Here is a 20,226-nt window from a genome sequence, read left to right as displayed (position 1 = left end):
TTTTTATTCTCTGATCAAGTTTAAACGTTCCAAAATTATTCATTATCTATGACATCACATATATAAGTAAAAAAAACAACAATTAATTCATTCATTATTTTAATCATTAATTAGATTTGTGTTATGATGGTAAAAGGAAAGAAATATTGCAGTGCTAAGAGATATAACAGTGATTGTAAGATTCCTTTCCTTATGTAAGATTTCTTTTTAAAAGTATTTTTATATTATGCTTATTTTTATTTTTTTTTGGAATTACCTTTAGTAGAGGAACCAGTGGCGTAGTTAGGAATTTGCCATCATTTGGGGGATCAGGGGGCTCGAACACTTTGGGGGCCCCTGCATTTTGCGTAATATTTAATATTTAATGTAAAACAAAACACTCATTTGGCTGCCCCCTCAAGTGGGGAACCGAAATATTTTCGAATTCTCCCCCTCCCCCCCCCCTCACCATAGCTACGCCTCTAGGAGGAACCATAATGGGTCTTTATATTCCATCTTACTCAAACCACATTTTAAAAGATGGCTTTTGTATAGAGTGTTCCCCATTCTAAGAAACGCTTAGTGCGTCTAGTTCAATCTCCTTTTGTGGAATTTGGGGGGCAGGGGTGTGTATAATGGGTTGGGCTTTCGATTGTTCGCTTGGCAAGCACAACTAATATAAAAAAAACAACTGGTCTGCATCTGGATTCAAACTCAGAATCTCTGGTCGGATAAATGGAAGGTTTCTACCAATCGGTCACACATCCATTAACTTGTGGATCTTCAGAATTTATATAAAGTCTAGTATACAGGAATATTTTATTAAGGATGATTTGTTTTTTGGATACCTCAGTTTTTAATTACGACATTTCCCAATAATTAACATCATTGGGATTCTGCCTCTTGTTATTGTTGCTGTTTCTTTTAATTTCTGGTATAAGTATTATGCTTTTTAATATTTTCTTTATATATGTGGCCTAGATGTAAATACATATGATGAGATTGTATGGCTAATTGAATATTTCACTATATTATGGTTTAATTTAAATGAATAATTTAAATCTTTTTTTTTTCGCAGTTAATGTTACAAAACATATGCACGTGTTGAGCGTTAAATTTACCTGACATATCGGCGCCGTGTTCGTGTGTTTCATGAATACATAATGTCATAACTCGAAACACGTATCTCGTGTTTTTTATTTTCATCTCGTTCTTGGATAACCTTGCATAACACACATCAACCCACTTTCTCTTTTTTGTTACATACATACTAACACAAACACACACATACACAGTAAGCCTAATACATTTTGTCAAGTTTTCGTCAGAACGTCACCCCCTGTGAGATTGATGCCCTCGTGTAAGCCCCGAGGCCTGGATTACAACCAAGTGACACAAGCCATCCAGTTGCTTTATGCCCTGGTATTGATATCCATCAAGGATGTGGCTATTTTTACACATCTTAACCCAATTCATGCACAGACCCCAGGGCTTCTTAAAATGTGCATGAGCGTCACACGTCATGTCCTGCTAAAACGTGCAACATCATGAATCAGCAGCAATCATAATTGTAACAAATTCATTAGCAGCAAAATCAGTTTTGCAAGAAAGTAGCACTCGCCGAAACGACCCAGAAGCATCTTCTGTTGTTACTTCCAATGCATATTCCAAGGATGCGGATAGACTTTTCAACTCATTTGCAATGCAAAATTGATGTGATGTATACAATTTTATAACTGTCGTTTGTGTGTCAATGTCTTATTGTCATGAACGAAGTTGACGAGGGTACACAGCATATAATGATGTTCTAGCAAACGCAAGTGTGAACAGAATAGAGCCACTCTCTTATTGTTTGACATCTGCCCTGGGTGGGGCACTTTTTCGGGAAGGGCAATGACCACATGCTTAGGGCAATGTTTTTCTATGAACTGAAAGTAGGACAACGTAAAAGAGGCGCCCTCTACCGGAAATGCTTTAAAAACATACTACTGGTAAAAAGGAAAACACATAGCAAGAACTAGAGGAGCAAACTCATATTCTTGCGGAACGTTAAACATCAGCCTTCATGGTACTCAAACGAACTAAACCCATATCTCGTTTCGTTTTCAGAATTAGGCAAGAAAGTTGAAATAGGAAACATTTTGTAACACTACAGTATAGCTAGTAACTCTCAAGTTTCCTTTTCAAAACGAGGTAAACAAAAGACTGGTAAATCTCGTTTTCTAAAAATAAAAATAAAAAAAATCTGCTTGTACAGTGCCAAACCAACATGTTTGGAGAATAAGCGAATCTATTCGTTTGGCAAGTAGCCTGTGTCTTTTATCATTGCAGAATGACAAAATCAGGGATGACAAAGCCAAGACTTTGATGTGAATCTCCTAAAAAAAAGTACCCCTTTCATACCTTGCGATCTAAAGGGCAGATAATGTAAAGTCATCCACTCAAGGAGATTTAATATCTTAGTCATCACCAAGATTCGAACCCGAGTCGTCTCGATTCGGAAGCCAAGCAGTTTAACACTCAGCCCCCCGAATCTCAAATGCAGAAATTAAAAATTTTTTGACTAATTTAAAGATAACACAAGTAAATAAAAAAAATACTTAAAAAAAAACAACAACAAAGCTTATATTAAGCGTAATTGTATCCAGGGCCGGTTTTAGAGCACTGCATCCTATGCGGCCGCAGTGGGCCCCTCACTTTCATAGGCCCCGCGCTAACTCTAGTTGTAAATTATTAAATTAAACCATTGTAACTTAAAACAGGGTTTCCGTGGTCTCCTGATTTTCCGGGAGCTCATGAAAATCTCCTGAAATTGCAAAATATACGAAAAAAAGTCATGAAAATCTCCTGAAATTATTAAAATATCCTGAAAACTCAAAACATGTTCTGAAAAATAGGCCAAATTGTAATTTTTGGTGTGTCATTCAACATGGAAAACGCCAATCCTACTCGCGATTTAAAAAAAAACGTTATTGTCAGCTTTCATTTAATCCTATACTCTTAAGCGAGCAATTCTTGTATGTATGTATGTATGTATGTATATATATTTATATTTATATATATATATAAATTTTATTTCGAAAACGGCTCTAACGATTTTCTTTAAAAGTTCATGGTATGTGCATAATAGTGAGAAAAAAATTCTCAACTCATTGGCCACATCGGGAAAACTCGAGGTCGACCGTTATATCGGTTTGAAAATGCCTCATTATCGAAAAATTAGTTTTGGCTAGAATGTTTTATGAATGAAAATTTTCCATGACGTAAACGGGAAAAACGCTGCTTACGTCACTAGGCTTACCGCAGTACACTAAAATATTTCTTTGCAAACAATAACGAGTTCTAAAGAATCAATAGACCTAATGAAACATTTGCGCACCATCTTAATGTAGATTGATTTATTATAGAACTATGAAAGAAAAGTAATGAAATTAAATGTGCCGATATATGATTAGTTATTGTGTTTTAAGTGCTTAATAAGTTGTTTACACTTTAATTGTGTAGAGCGGTGTAGATACCTTTTACTTTGTTGTTTATTTTGCTGGTGACCTCCAGCTGTCTCGTTCTGAGGTTGCATGCAACCATGTGCTCTCTTCTATGTCAGCTAAGTCAAGTTTGCGCCATAAGCTGGTCTTTTAAGGGTTTCGGTGTTACGTCAACCACTTTTTAGCTCACCAAAAAAAACACTGCCTTTGGCATGCGTTCGTCTAAGATTCGTCTCCCATATAGGATACTGCTCTGTCCAGCGTAACTGTCGGACTTAAAGAATTCCCTCTATACAAAGGCCGCGGATACACATTTGAGACCAAAAGAAAATTTGCTGCCGAGGACAGACGCAGACGCTAAAAGAAAATCTTAATCGAGCATCGCGGACAATGGTTATGCTTGCCCTGGATGTGGCAAGATATGTAGGTCACAGCTGCAATCCTCATTAATTTTCGGACTCTAAGACAAGCCTTATTATTATTATTATTTTGCTGGTGAATTATTACCATGTGTTCATGCTTCAGTGTCTACCTCTCCTGTACCAAAACAAAGGAACTGGTCATAACACAGCTTCTCTACGCCTTACTTGCTCACACTAAACATGATATCCATCTAGCGGTCAACGAGTTTGAGTACACTGCAGCCTCTTTTGATTTAACTATAAACCTCGGTAAAAAGCTTGGAGTTAGGGCCAGGAGAGATCTGAATGGATGGATGTGTAAAAGCAGGCCATAGTACCACAAGGATGGATGGATGGCAAAAGCCGGTATGAACTTCCTATAGTCCGACTGTCAGGCTGGGCAGGGCACGTATCCCGTATGGGTAACGAGCATATTGTTTGGCGTAACAGAGGTGCCCCACGGAAACGTTTCTTTAGAAAACTAATGCCATGATTTAAGTCTAATAAGAAAAAATGCGCCATTTTTCTTTGTCACTAAGTGCATGTTTTACCCTATAACGTAGAGAAGTTACATTGCAAAGACTTTCTTCCAAGCCAATAATAGTAAGCCTACAATAGTTTTACGCAAAAGATAGATTGTAAAACTATAAGACGGACGTGAGCTGTAGTTTGTCTAGACTGTAGGAGGACTTAAAAGACTTTAAATTTAATCGACATGTACAATTAGGCCTACAATTAGAACTAACAGAACACTAAAACAACTCTTCAGATTAGTAGTCTTTATCCGATCGTTCATTTTCGTAATTACAAGAATATTCCCAAAATGACTTCGGGTATATAACCTTCCGAAATTATTTAACAGAGCGAGGTTCGGCCACCTGGTACAAAAATATTCTCAAAATGACTTCGGGTATATATCCTTCCTTAACAAATTATTCATCCGAGCGAGGCTCGGTCACCTGATATTAAAAATAATAAGGCGAATTTTAACCAAAACAGAACGTTCCAATACTTAATTTACTGTAATAGTCACTGGCATATAAATATAGTTCTAAATCTATCTTGATCTCTTAAAAAAATCAAAAGCGATATTTTGCTAGTCAATAGTAAAAAATCTAAAAGGCATATCTAAATGTTTATCGGCTTTATGTTGGAAATCTACCTTCTATTGTAGATGGCTCGTAAAGTCAATTTGATCTTGATTTTGCACTTAGTAAAGTAGGAATAAAATGCAAAGGCGAATTTATTTTCTAACAAAAAATCTTAATTTTCACTTATTATCCTTATCCCTACCCAGACTAGGCCCCGCGGAATCCGTTTTACATAGGGCCCCGCAATCTGTAGGACTGGCCCTGGTTGTATCAATTAGTTTGGATCAAAGTCATGTAATTAAATTTATAATAGATCTAGACATCATTTAAAGCATTTTATTTTTTTTTTATAAAAGAGGGAACGGCCTGATTTGAACTCATGGCTCAAGCTGTCAGGCTTTTCAAGCTAACACGTTAACCACTCAGCTAGTAGAGAGCATATGAACATGGAAGATTGTATAGTTCTATATTGTTTCCATTGTTAGGTGCTTCCTCGGTGTGTCTTATGCAGATCAATAAAAGGGAAGTGACACTCAAAGAACGAAATCCAATACCACAGGCGAACAATAGAAGATAGTCGACACTGATAGTGAATGTCGAACTAGACCTTTAATAGTAACGAAGTTAACCGTCGAATATCGTCAAGCTAAATCTCTACGTCAATAAAGCTGCCTCTCTCTAAAAAAGCCTTCAAAAGTTTTCTGTTTACATTTCTCTATCCTTCCTCAAAACTTGGTCTAGTTTTTATTAGTCGCGTAATTGTCTTTAAAACAAAACTTTCCGTACTTACGAAACAAATAAATAATTCCTAATCGTGTCATAACACTATAGTCTCGTCCTATTATTCATGTTGAATTGACTAAAACTCAGACGACGAGCAATAAAGGGGACTAATTCAGCTTATGCCATTTCTTCAGTCAAGTACAATTTCTTTCCCTTGTTCGAGATATCAAACAAGATATATAATTACCAATAGCTAATTAACTAATTTTTTTTTTATTTTTTTTTATAGTTTCTAGTGTCTTCAGATAAATGAAATAAATAGAATAAATATAGATAGAAATAATAATAATAATAAAAAGAAAAAGAATAAATATCTATTACAGTGTAAAATATCTAGGTGAAATATTTTACTTATATTTTTATTTTTAATAAGATAGCAATTTTTTGCCCTCGAGGCTGCAGACGCCTCGGAAAACGTTATGAGTTTATTTCTCAAAAGCTAAATCGAGACCAATCGTAATAGTAGGTCAGAACATTGACCAGTGACGTGGCAACAAGCCATTGGTCTCCATTGACCACAGGTTGCCACGTCACAGGTAAGTGTTCAGGCCAACTATGACGATTGGTCGTGGCTAAATTCACATACCACGTAATTAAACGGAAAGAATTGTCTGAAATGTGCAATATGCGAGTGTCAAATAACCGAGGTTTTACTGCAGATTTTAAAAAAAATAAATATAAAACTCATTTCCTGACCAAGAATTAATGACCTCGTCTACGTGAAGTAAAAAAAGTTCAACCATTTTTTTTTCAACATTATTAATGACAGAAGAAACGTCACGATAGTCTCAAGTTCACCATGTAGGGGTTGTCGTCTGTGTTTGCGTCGTTCTTATTATTACTACTATTATTATTTTCTTTTTATATAATGTCACTATTTCTCATACCAGCGATGTGTGAACTCAAACTCTCAATCATTAGTTCCAATGTTGTTCGTGCATCTGTGTCTACAAGAAGCACTTCTTTTCCCTCGGAGGGGATGAGGTATTAACTCTGCATCTCTGTGCCTCAGCATGTGGTTGATGAGGCCTTTCTGGACCAGGAATGTTCGGCTACCTACTGGGCATGCCATTCTAGCTGGCGCCTGCATGCCTGCAACTAATTAAAGAGTACACGTTTTCTTGAGATCCAAAGCTTGTCTTAGGTACACTAGTATGAGTTGTCCTATCCAATGAAGGAATTTGAGATGGAGTAACTGTGTACTATAAAATGATACGCGTTTTTCCAAATGTCGAAGTCAAAATGTTGAAGTAATTAAAGGTTTCTACTCCACGCTATTAGCAAAGTTGTCAAGTTAATTAAAGGTTTCTACTCCACGCTATTAGCAAAGTTGTCAAGTTAATTAAAGGTTTCTATTCCACGCTATTAGCAAAGTTGTCAAGTTAATTAAAGGTTTCTACTCCACGCTATTAGCAAAGTTGTCAAGTTAATTAAAGGTTTCTACTCCACGCTATTAGCAAAGTTGTCAAGTTAATTAAAGGTTTCTACTCCACGCTATTAGCAAAGTTGTCAAGTTAATTAAAGGTTTCTACTCCACGCTATTAGCAAAGTTGTCAAGTTTTGTACGACTATTTTGTGTCAGAGCTTAGCGGAATCGTGTAGAGCTAAAAATAGCTCACAAAAGAAAGTCAATAAGAGCTAAAAATAAACATAAGCTTCAAATGAGTGAGAATCCAGATATTTCTTCAAGATATATTCTGAGATTGCAGGGGGCATAACAAGATGTCAAAGTGACCATTCAGGCTCCATGGTTTATGTTACTTTTATTTCAACATTTTCACTGTGAATGTATCCTGTAAGTGGATGGATACTTTGTCTTTACATTAGAAGTATTATATGTGATCATTTGTTATTATATGTGATCATGAGTTATATGTGATCATTTGTTATTATATGTGATCATTTGTTATTATATGGGATCATTTGTTATTATATGTGATCATTTGTTATTATATGGGATCATTTGTTATTATATGTGATCATTTGTTATTATATGTGATCATTTGTTATTATATGGGATCATTTATTATTCTTCCACTGGAATTATGTTGATAGGTAATCTTTCCTCTCCAACGTACGTTTGGATATCATGACACTAGATTTACTTTTAGAATGACGAGTTTGAAATTACCACACTATCCTAGCGTCACACATTGGTATACATACTGGCTCATTTTTAAACTCATTTATATTGTATCAGTAATTTCTAATCAGGGAGATCGTTTTCATGACAAGCTTTCGTCAACATTTATAAGCCAATGTAAAAGTTTGATCCGTAAAGATTTCATTTACTTTGTTTACTTAAGTAGTTAGAGTGTCGCGATACAATGGAGATCTTGTTTGTTGTTTTCTGGTTCAGAAACCGTTATGGAGCCTACATCGACTTTCTTGGCTCTTACTCAGTAAAAATCTTTGGACCATGTGGTAGTGTTTGCGGTTTTGAAGTCTGTGAAGCCTTAAAGGTCATTGACTCTCAACTCGGCAAGGGACATTTGAGGGCAACATAGATTGTTGTCGTAACTGACTCAAAATCCGTACTACAGGCTTTGCAAAGCCCTGGACCATGGTCCCCCAATATCGACACTGTCATCATGGCCTCACACAACATAAAGCAGCGCTTTGGCACCCCTGTAATAATGCAGTGGGTACCGAGTCACTTAGGTGTGACTGGCAACACTATTGCAGACTCCTTGGCCCACCAGGGAGAGCAACTTCCACCAACTGAACACGCTGTAAGTTTTCATCATGCCCTGGCTGTAATTTAAAAAGAACAGAAATGGAAAAGTGGTTTGAGTGCTGAGACAAGTCCCAATAAGCTCGCGGAGTCTGGGAGCGCATGAGGCGCCCTGACCGCACTTCCCGTGGTGGAGGCTGTCCAGGCCTGAGCAAGCTATTATAGCACAGTGCAGGACAGGCCACTGTACTGTTGGCTTATATTTCTCACGGCTATGGCCAAATTTCGATTCACGTTGCCCCCGCTGCAGGGAAGAAGAGGAAACCGTGCCTGATATTCTGTTTGACTGCCCCAGACTTGCTGATCTCCGCCTCGACAGGTCTGGGAAACCAAAAATTATCGACCTGTATGGCGACATTTATGCACTACGCAAAACAGCAGGGTTTCTGTCCAGGGCTTTTGCAAGAGAGGATTTGAGCCTCTCAAGCCATCACTCAAATGGAGTTTGATGATGATGATGATGATGATGTTCAGGAAAGAGATTATAGCACAGGGTGATGTTTACCTTGCTAAAGAAGGGGATAAAATGGGGGATGGGCAGAGGATTTATGTTTTTTTTATTAAATACGAATAATCGAGCATTGGAAAAGCTTCCGGAGTCAACCCTGAGGAAAAATCAGAAGCTGGTGACCCTTAGACATCTTGCAGCCCAGCATGACTCAAGCAGAACCTGCGACGCCGCTGATTCCAAACTGTATCGACAACTTCCGTTCCTTTGTAAACCTCAGTATCGTTGAGAGGAGAGAACTGGTGTGGGGGGCGACATCCGTCCCGATCATTCTTAATGTTCAGGATTTTATCTCATTTCTATTAGGGATATATAGTTGTTTCTGACTGAGGGGACCATGGATGGGAGGGCGGTTGGTATACTGCTTCAGGGGGTAAAGGGTGGAGAAGAGTATGAATATTTAAATGAGACGTTTTACATTAGATACAAACCATTTATACTTGACATCTTTTAAGTTCTTGTTACGTGTATATATTGCAGTAATGCCCAAAATACGGCCCGCGGGACAGATCAGGCCCGCGACGTGGTTCCATCCGACCCGCCAAGATGTCGGCAAAAACGTGTAGACACACCCCTCCAAAAGAAAAGTTCAAATTATGTTGTAAAGAAAGTATGGCTGTTTTAAAAAAGAACAATATATAAACCTCATTATCAAACAAATATGACGGCATTCTTGGTTTGAGCCGCGAATAAAAAGATTTTTAAACTACGCCTACAGATTGGAGATCGATGGAAATATTTAGCAAAATAAGCGACAAGAAAATGAGTTGGTGGTAAAGCTAGCTACAATGTTGCTTATATTGCAAGTACAGAAATTAAGCCATTTTCTGATGCGTTAAAAAAATCACTTCAGATATCCAATTTCGTAATGTAAGTACTAGATCCACAGGTTTCTAATCAAATAGTCTCAAATTCAGGTCAATTTCATTTTCGTTTTTTCTTTTTTTTTTTTTTGTTTTTTTTGTGTGCATTTTCGTTCATGTGGCCCGCGACACGAGTGTCAAAAATTTAAATAGCCCAAAGGTCGAATTTGATTGGGCATCACTGATATATTGTTTACAAAATGGGCAATAACAATGGTAGAAATCAAAATTATATATATATTAGTCTTTATTCCCCCCCCCCGGCCACCCTTTTTTTACTCATGATTATAATACCATATAATACTATTTTAAGCTTTATGTAATAGGTAAAGTGTGTGAATTGTAATGAATGAAAAAGCGTGTGAATAGCGATGTAAGAACAAAAATAGTACAGTAGCAATGCATTTTTTTTTAAATTGTGTATATAGTAATAATTTTTAAAAAATGTTTGTGAGTATTAATTAAAGGGAAAGGTGTGCCAATAGTAATAAATACAAAATGTGTAAATAGTAGAGGATGAACAAAAATCATAAGAATAGCAAAGTTAAAAAGTGTGTGAATAGTAATGAATGAAAGTGTGCTAAAATTTAGTATGTAAAGTGGGCTAGACGTGGAGAGGGGGAACGAAAAAAAAATGCAACAAGCTGCACCGCAACTGTCCCTTCTCCTTCTTTATCGTCTGCTAGATGAATGTGACAGTTCATCCTTCATATGTCAGACTGACATTAGCAGGCGATAGACTGTCGAGATAAAATGAAAATTGTGAAGAAGAAGCCTCCGGCGTTTGTAGGATGAGACTTATATGATGACTTACATTATATTTATATATATAGAGAGAGAAGTGTGAATAGCTTTGTTCACTAGGAGTTATCGTTCATGCTTTCATTGCTGTGTTTTGTCTTTAGTTGTCTACAAAGGAAACAGTGAATGCTTTTCTTTTTTAAAGGCAAAGTTTCGACATTTGTATAACCTGTGGTAGGAGGAGAGTAGGTTTGTGAATATATTTGTATATAGATAGAAGGATGGACAGACAGACACATAGGGAAACACACAGACAAACAGACAAACATAGATAGATAGGTAGATAGATACATACATACATAGATACATAGATACTGAGATAGATACATAGATAATAGGAAGGTGGATAAATAGATAGATATATAGATAGATAGATAGATAGATAGATAGATAGATAGATAGATAGATAGATAGATAGATAGATAGACAGATAGACAGATAGACAGATAGATAGATAGACAGACAGACAGACAGACAGACAGACAGACAGACAGATAGATAGATAGATAGATAGATAGATAGATAGATAGATAGATAGATAGATAGATAGATAGATAGATAGATAGATAGATAGATAGATAGACAGATAGATAGATAGATAGATAGATAGATAGATAGATAGTAGCTAATTAGAACTAAGTAATCCTACACCTATCCCAACAGTTTCAATCATGTTTTCAGTTTGTTGTTAGAATGCAAAGAAATATTCTAATTAAATTGATACTTTTTTCCCCAGAGATTTAGGATTTAAAAAAAACAACAAAAACAAAACAAAATAAAAACCTATCCAATTCTGAAACTAGGGCTAGCTAGACGTGTGGTGACAGTTATTTATTAGGTCGAGCTCTATCCGCCCCAATCACCGTCGTCCTGTGGGAGGTTTGAACTGTGATATAATACTCTTACATTCTAAAGAAACATTCGAAACCTGGCCCAAAAATAAATCTATTTATATTGCATCCAACTTTCAGTTTTGTCAGAAGGTGCTCAGCTAGTGCTAACAATTTTTCAGTTTTTTACAAATTGAAACTTTTTTCTTTTTTCAGATTCAAACGACGATTTAATCAATTTGGCCGAGGAAATGTATTCCAGTTACTCAACTGATGGTTTGAGATCGCATCAATATGTACAACATTACATCTCACTTTTTAATCCACCCAGACAGCTACAATAGCAGTCATTCTTTAGCCGCCAGGCGATAACTTCAGACTTGAGTACTGACGTGCGCCATTTTGTGCGTGTGTACTCGATGACGTCAATACCACGTCAAATCTTTTGTCTCCAGACTTCATAATTCAAATCCAAACACTGTGCTCAATTGTGTGTCTCCTTCAAGTGACGCCAAGATATTGCGATGGAAGAAAACCGGCCTACGGAATGCCGATGCCGTTGCACATCGGCGGCGACGCGGCATTACAAAAGAGACTTGGCGATAGCAGCCATGAACCCAAGGACTAGCTTCAACCACACATTCCGACTAGGGGGGAGGATGGTGACGCCGCTGGGAGCCAGAGCCTGGATTATTACTCTACTAACTTGGATATTAGCCGGTGACGCCCTGGGGAGGTCCATAGGAACAGAAAGATACCCAGGTAAGAAACGTTTTTTACTGTTATATTTTCAGCTCTTGATTGACCATACAAATCCACGAATGTGTTGAGTCTCTAAACAAAATGTTAATGGATTTTTTTTAAAGTATAGAAATAATTGACCACGTTCTTTGTATAATAGAACAACGTCGACATTGGGTGCTTCCAGGGCACTGCCCATCATGTATGGGTGCTGTTGACGGTCGTTGACTTGTAGCACCAAACTGCTGGTAGACAACTAAACCGCTGTAGGCGTATTGTATCTTAACGTATAAAGCTTGAGATAACTTCAATAACTTCTTTGTGAACAGAACTAAATTTAACGTTAATTACAAAATAGACAAATGTTAATTTGAGATGAAATAAATAATGTAGTAGACTGTAGTAACAATATAAAAATATTATTTTTAACAAATTCTAACTCAATACAAAAACACGTCTTTTCACTCTGGCAATCTGGAGTCGTGTATGTATCTAATTCTAACACCGCTGACGACAATGTCACTTATGTTGCATCATTCGCAATCCATCGCTAACCACTTCCCTCCGTCACCATAGAAACACACACACACTCCTTTATAATGATTTGAATGAAAAGCCTTGCATAGAAGAACTTAACAAAGCCATAAACATATATCCAATAATTAATATCCTTGCTGCAGTGGCAGTGGTCTGGGAAATTCTTGAAATACAAAGTACTTCTTTATTTATTCTTCGTCAAGATATTGTGATTGATATACTGACTTATTATCATTATACAAGCTGCTAAATTGTTAGTTGCTATATTATAACGTTATGTGGGCTGGAAACTTTAAGATCTATAAGGAAGTATGGATGTTACGGGCTTATAGCCCTGAAGCACAGTTTGACTCCGTTAATGGAACGCCCGTTTAGTGACAACACAAAAATACAGTATTACTTTATTTTTGTGTTACTGCAGGTTGCACAGACTCAATGAATGTACGTTAGAAATGCAGTTAAAAAGTGATGGTGGTAACATTCACAAGACATTCTTTCCCCTTTATCCTTCTCAACTGATTCAGACAAGTGTATTGAGAAAACTTAAAGCATGAAATAACGCTAAACAAAAACAATTAGTAAAAATAGTTCCAATCACACAGTTTTATTATTGTTAGTCTAAATCTATTACAAATTAAAATTTAATTACATGACTGATCCGAACTAATTAATACCACAACGCACAATATAAGCTTTGTTATTTAAATATATATATATATCAATATATATATCTATATATATATATCTATATCTATATATATTTTTTTTTTCTTGTTTATTCATCAATATTAATATATTGTTAATTATTTAACTTAATTTGTGTAAGCAATTAGGAGCCAACAAATGATGTCAATATTACAAGTAAGAATCAATCATTCAGAGCTCCGCGTAGTGTTTGTAAGAAGCAGCCTTATGATGCATCACTGAACTATGTAATATTTACCAATGGCTCAAAGACTGATGAGCTATGTAATATTTACCAATAACTCAAAGACTGATTGAGCTATGTAACATTTACCAATAACCCAAAAGACTGATTGAGCTATATGATATTTACTTATGACTCAAAGACTGAGCTATGTGATATTTCCAATGACTCAAAGACTAATTGAGCTATGTAATATTTACCAATGACCCAAAGACTAATTGAGCTATGTAATATTTACCAATGACCTAAAGACTGATTGAGCTATGTAATATTTATCAAAGACTGGTTGGTTACAAAGCGTCCTCTGTTCTATTCACAGAGTCACGCTATTTTAATTGTATACCTTCAATTAATTCAACCTCAACTTCCTGTATTTGTCCAGGCTCACATTTAGTCAATTACGACCTAATTATACAACAATCTCCCTTTCTGACTGAATCATCTGTCAATGTAAACTGGCTTTCAGATTGCAGAGGTTCTCAAAACTGCATACATTGCTACATCAATTATGTTTATTTTATTTTTTTTATTATCAATTGTTTATCACACACCTTCGCTATGCATCACCATTCGTTAGTCGAATTACTACTGGATTAAAAAGAAGTTAATTTTAATTGATTAGTTACATATTTATTTCTTTTTTTAGACTTTCCGCGATTTTTCCGCGCTTCTTTCAAAACCTCTAGTAGCCGTTTCATTTTTCTTATGTTTCTTTCTGAGAACTATTTCTTTCTTCCCCTCTTTCTTTCTGAAAAATATTTCTTCCTTTCTTTCTTTCTTACTGAGAATATGTTTTTCTACCTCTATTTCTTTTAAAGAACCTGAGTTTTTTTCTCCTCTCTTGTTTTTTTTTTTTTTTTTTTGAGAACCTGCTTTTTCTTTTTTCTCTTTCATTCTGAGCAACTCGTCTTGATAATCTTGACGCTGGTGGCTAATTGTTTTATCGATACCGCCCACTGGGGAAATAAATGATCTATATCATTATCACTTGATGTGACGGGCGTTGGTACATAGAGCGTTAGGATCGATCTTTTTTTTTTTCAAGGAGTGTTCTAATGTTCAACTGCATCGATATGCCTTGTTTTACTGCAACAGACGTTTTGTTTGTAACATCTAGACATATCTTTTTCTCTAATCTATCTATCTATCTATCTATCTATCTATCTATCTAAATACTAAATACTACTCATCTTTTTGTTTATTAATATACATGTTTTTATGTATATAATTATAAATAAGAGAACAAATAAATCTTTTAGGCAATTTTTTCTTAACTAAAGGTCTAGTTGTTACAATCATAAGCGTGTTGAGGCACTATTATGTATGGCAGTGATAATTTTTAAATAGTTTTATACAAAATCCTTAAAAAAAAAATACAAAGATCAGCATTACAGCTAAAGCTGTCAAGAATGTAGAAGCTGTTTCCCTTTATCGATATAAAAAAAAATTAATTACAGATAATTGACTTATTGTTTTTTTAGTTGATTCATATTTTGTTAGGTGCAATAAATAATTATTGAAAGTTTTAAGTTGATCCGAGAATAGGTGTGGGAAAATGACGTGTACAGTAATCTAAGGGGATATATTTGACCATATCTATCTACGCTGAATGATTAATTTTCCTTGTTGGTATCAAACAAAATAATTAATCACCAGTAATTAATCGAATATTTTTTATTTAATTGATTCACTTATTGTCTGCCCCAGCGAATAATTGTTCATGTACAGTAATTTAACAGGATAAAACCCGACATTTTTAGCCATATCTATCTATACTTAATGATTAATTTCCCTCTTTGGTATCAAACAAACTGATTAATTACCAGCAATTAGTGGGATAGATAACGTGTTAAAACGTTTTACCAGACAGACAGACAGACAGAGTGAGATAGTATAAGCTTTGTAATGAGTGCACCCTGCCAACTTGAATGCTCTCCGCTACTGATAACTTCTGTGGTTTGTTTCATCTCAAAGTGATCAGGAAGTCGAACAGGTTTCCAACATTAGAATCTTAGGAAGGTTTAAACAACACATACACCACACACGTGACACAATAGCCACACAAACACAAACACACATACAACTTTGAGTTCATCACTACCACCCACCAGGTTAAACTGATTTTTTAAAAATGACCTTCAAACTGGACAGAGTTTACTGGAGACTCTTGGGGGAAAAAAAGACTCGTTTGACAGCTTCGACTTCAAAACAACCACCAAAAAAATAAGAACTAGCAAGGAAAGATTTTTTTAAAAGTTTTAGCTCCTTAAAAAAGTAGCTCTGACTTAGGAACAGACATCTTGAATTACCGTCACCTACAATGAGAGCTGATCTACTGCTCGTCTCTGTCAACCCTCCCCATTCATCTCCCCCCCCTCACTGTCTCTGTCCTTCTTCCTTACTACACCTCACTGTCCCTCCTCACGACAAGCCTTACTTTATAATAGTCTCAGATGTCACAGAACACGGGCAGGAACTCAATCCGAAGATAGAAGGAAACAAAACAAAACAAAAACAAGTGTAACACACACACACCAAAAACACCACCACCAAATAACAAGAGACTAGGAACAGAATGGTGAGCTACCTATATGACAAAACACAAGACATTGATTCTCAAATATGTACCTGCTAGAGCCGGGGTCGGCAACCTGCGACTCGCGAGCCACATGCGGCTCTTTGGGTGTGAAGCTGCGGCTCTTTAGTTCCTACGCAAATATTATTTATTTTATCGAAACATGTTTTAAAATAGTTCTGAATCGTTTAATGAAAATTAGGCGCTGATTCTATCTCTCAGCCACTTGTACTCACTTTTCACCATAACCCTCCCCCATTACACGCGTTTTCACTGTTGTCAGTTCCTCGGAAGCTCTCGGCTGTCGTCGCTTGTTTCTATGTAGTTCTTAATTCGCTTTCGATGCAAGACGAATATGCATCTTCACGTGCTTTGGCGTTTAGTTTGTTGTTTCAAATAAATGAGTTAGAAGCGAATGAAGCGATTATCTTCTCAAACTTAGAAGCACTCTATAAGTAATGCTAATATGGCCAGCTAGAAGGTGCACAAAAAAGCAAACCATTTAGAGATGGTGAGTATGCCAAAGAATGCTCCCTACGTGCATCTGAAGAACTGTTTCGTTATTTCAAAAACAAACCAGAAATCTTGGGAAAAAAAGGCAAAGTTTTGCCACTATCCGCTGAAACAGTACAAAATAGATTGGCTACAAAAATGTCTTCAAATGTCACATGTTTGTAGGTGGAAGATATTCAACTTTCTTCTGCCCTATCACTTGATATAATTGAGTCTTGCAACATAAAAGACACAACACAAGTTGCCCTTTTTGTCGGGTATATCTTTTCTCAAGGTCCAAAGGAAGAACTTCAGGGTCTGATTCCGCTATCGTGACAAACTAAAGGTGAGGATATAACGAATGCAATGCGAAAATACCTTGAAGACATTAAGATCAATTGAAATAAAATCGTTTAAATGCAAACTGATGGAGCTAGAAGTATGACAGGAAAAAATAAAGAGGCAGCTGCGATTCTTCAGAGCAAAATAAACCAAGAAATTCTTACGTTTCACTGACTAATACACCATTCCGGCTGAAATAGTTGAGGCCATAAATTTGATAATCAATATTGTTAACATCATCTTGTCAAATGCACTTCACCATTGTCAGTTTTAAAAACTTAAATGGAGACTCAGTATTCCGAGCTCCATTTTACCAATAAAGTTCGATGGCTGAAACGTCTTGCTTTGTGCTTGAATGAAATAAATACATTCCTAAATGAAAAAGGCATTAATCACCCAAAATTAGAGAACGACAAATATTTGCACAAAAATTACTTTATGGTTGATTTAAAAGAGAAATTCAAATAGCTGAATCTAAAACTGCAAGGAAAGGGAAACCCATTCAATGTTTTGGTCGAGGAATTTGTTTGTTTTGAAGAAAAATTAATTGTTTTTGCAGAAGATATTCAAAGCGTTAAGTTACTTCATGTTCAATGTCTAAAGCAGCATCACGATAAAATCAGTGCAACTTTTAACACAAATTACTTCAGCACAGTTATAAAAAAATCAAAGATGAATTTCTTGATAGATTTGAGCCATTCAAAACCAACAAAACCATTCTAGCAATCCTCTCAACACAAACAGTAACACAATCCACATTGATGCGTTTGGAATTGATACTGGATCTCTAGAAACGCCTTTGATCAATTTAAAAAGTAAAGTTTTGTGGGGTGGAAAATTTACAGAGTTGAAAATCAAGTTGGAAGCGATGGAGGTCGAGAATTGTATGTAAGTTATGCAACAAAAGTGGACAGTTAAAAGGAATGACGAGAGTTGATTCGACGCATGGAATAATCTTCCAAATGCTACAGTAGGTTGAAGAAGTTGACATTTGGAGTACTGACTATCTTTGGATCGACATATACGTGCAAGCAAGTGTTCTCTTGCATGAGTATAATTTAATGAAAAGTAAAAAGCTAAAAAACAAATGAAATTTAGAGTCGTGTTTGAAACTAAAAACAAGTTATGAGCCAAATGTCTCCAAACTTTCTAAAACCATGCAAAGCTATCGCTCCCATTGAATTTGTTTGCTCAATAAATATTTAATTGCTTTAGTTGGTACCGTAATAAAAAAATAATTATCTAATAATGCCATATGTATATTATATAATATGTTGTGAAAAACACTAATTATATATGAATAAATATATTCGTTTTTGTTTCATTAAATATTGTGTGAGTAGCCTACTATTTATTGTTGTTAACAAAAAAAATGTAAATTTTGTTGCTCTTTAAAAACTTTAAAATTGTGTAAATTCTAATTTTTGGCTCTTCCGACTCAAAAGGTTGCCGACCCCTGTGCTAGAGTCCTGTGCTAGACCATTATGGAGTAGCGTAATAGTAAAAGTAGAGCAATTCAAAAACGAACCATGAATTTCATACAAATGTTAAATGAAAATGTTATTTGTTTTAGTGTTGTTGTTTTTTAGTCCTGACTTTTTTATCCTTCTATTTAAGAGAGCACGATAATGTGATTGGTTGATTGTTATTCTGGCTTCACATTCCCCTCGTTAAACCAAGTTTTCCTTAATCTAGTGGGTAGATCGTACATGGTTTGCATTGCATCTAAATCAGTATCACTTGATGTCACGGGTGTTGGTACGTTGAGCAATGGGATCTCAAAATAATTATTTTTAAATTCTTATTGAGCACAACATTTAGACATTGGCACAATATTTTGATTTGGTACAACATTTGGACATAGGCACAATACTTTGATTTGGCACAACATTTGGACATAGGCACAATACTTGGATTTGGCTTAGTATTTAAATTTTAGCGAAATATTTAAATTTTTCTGAAATACAGATAAAATTATATTAAAAACAACTTTTCCTAAACTTAAAGTATTAAGAATGACGTCATACTTGTTTATTTTACTCCCTTCAATGTTTCTCATATTGTTCAAAATTGTATCTCTTGTAATATTCACGGCAGATTTTACTCACGGAATCACAGCTGACATTACTAAAGGAATCACGGCAGACATTACTAAGGAAAGCAGAAATTAATCAATAAAATCACTGCAGACATTACTTATAATCAAACTGATCTGCCGGAACGTGAGGGCTGAATGGTAAAGCGCTTGTTTTCCGAACTGAGAGGTTCTAGGTTCAAATCTCGGTAAAGACAGCGATTTTTAATTTCGGGATTTTAAGAACGCCTCTGAGTTCACCCAACTCTAATGGGTACCTAACTATAGTTGGGTAAAGTAAGGGGGGGGTTGGTTGTTGTGTTAGCCTCATGACAACCTGTTCATTAATCGTCGGTCACAGACACTGATAACCTTTACATCATCTGCTCCATAGATCGCAAGGTCTGAAATAGGATACTTTCCATTTTTTTTGCAACCGCAGGGCGACATGACCGCAATGATGCGAAATCACTTTACTTGGATAGATATCGGAACCTATGATTTATCATTTTAAAAAAAATTGACTAAATAATAAACTCACTCAAATATGTAAATATTTTAGACTCCCTGATATTTAATCAGCATTGTCGTTTAATCCCAGTTGTATTTCTCTGATAATATCTTTAAAGCGCCACTTCAAAGTATTTCCTTCTTTCTCTTTGTCTCACTCTTTAGGCTTATGGTGAAAGTAGCAGTTCTTGTAAAAAACCTAAGACAGCTTCTTTTAAAAACTAAAGGGAAGTAATGTCACCAGACTATTCAAGGCTATTGTGATCTCAACTTCTTTCATTTCTTCATTCCCTTCCTTTTATTTTCTCCTTCTCTTCCCTGCTCCCAATAGCGGTCAATATAAAGGGAGCGAATGACTGAAGGCTAAGGTGGCGTAATGTTTCTTATTAGTGTTATATATAGCCATCATTGTTTTGTGTTTACGGGAGCTAGTGGAGTCTAATTAGATCAAGATATTCAGAGAGTTACAGGAAGACCCATATATCTGTTTTCTGGAGCGGGAAATGTCAAGCAAGGACGGGAATGGGGTAGTAGGGAAAAAAACTGAACTGG

General features: G+C 35.8%; 1 protein-coding gene across 2 annotated transcripts in view; it reads left to right on the top strand.

Moving 5' to 3' along the window:
- LOC106076445 (uncharacterized) overlaps nt 1–20,226 on the top strand; it is a 110,072-nt gene that overhangs the window by 27,937 nt on the left and 61,909 nt on the right. The window contains exons 1-2 of one of the 2 annotated variants that reach the window (XM_056015696.1): nt 10,492–10,834; nt 11,692–12,237. In XM_056015696.1, the coding sequence (XP_055871671.1) occupies nt 12,000–12,237 (238 nt within the window). In that variant the 5' untranslated portion in view covers nt 10,492–10,834; nt 11,692–11,999. Of the gene's footprint in view, nt 1–10,491; nt 10,835–11,691; nt 12,238–20,226 lie in introns of those variants that run through there. The other variant, XM_056015695.1, reaches the window with a different exon arrangement.

This window comes from Biomphalaria glabrata, chromosome 17 (assembly GCF_947242115.1).
Source record: "Biomphalaria glabrata chromosome 17, xgBioGlab47.1, whole genome shotgun sequence".
Lineage (NCBI taxonomy): Eukaryota > Metazoa > Mollusca > Gastropoda > Planorbidae > Biomphalaria > Biomphalaria glabrata.
This window is presented reverse-complemented; position numbering and strand designations above follow the sequence as displayed.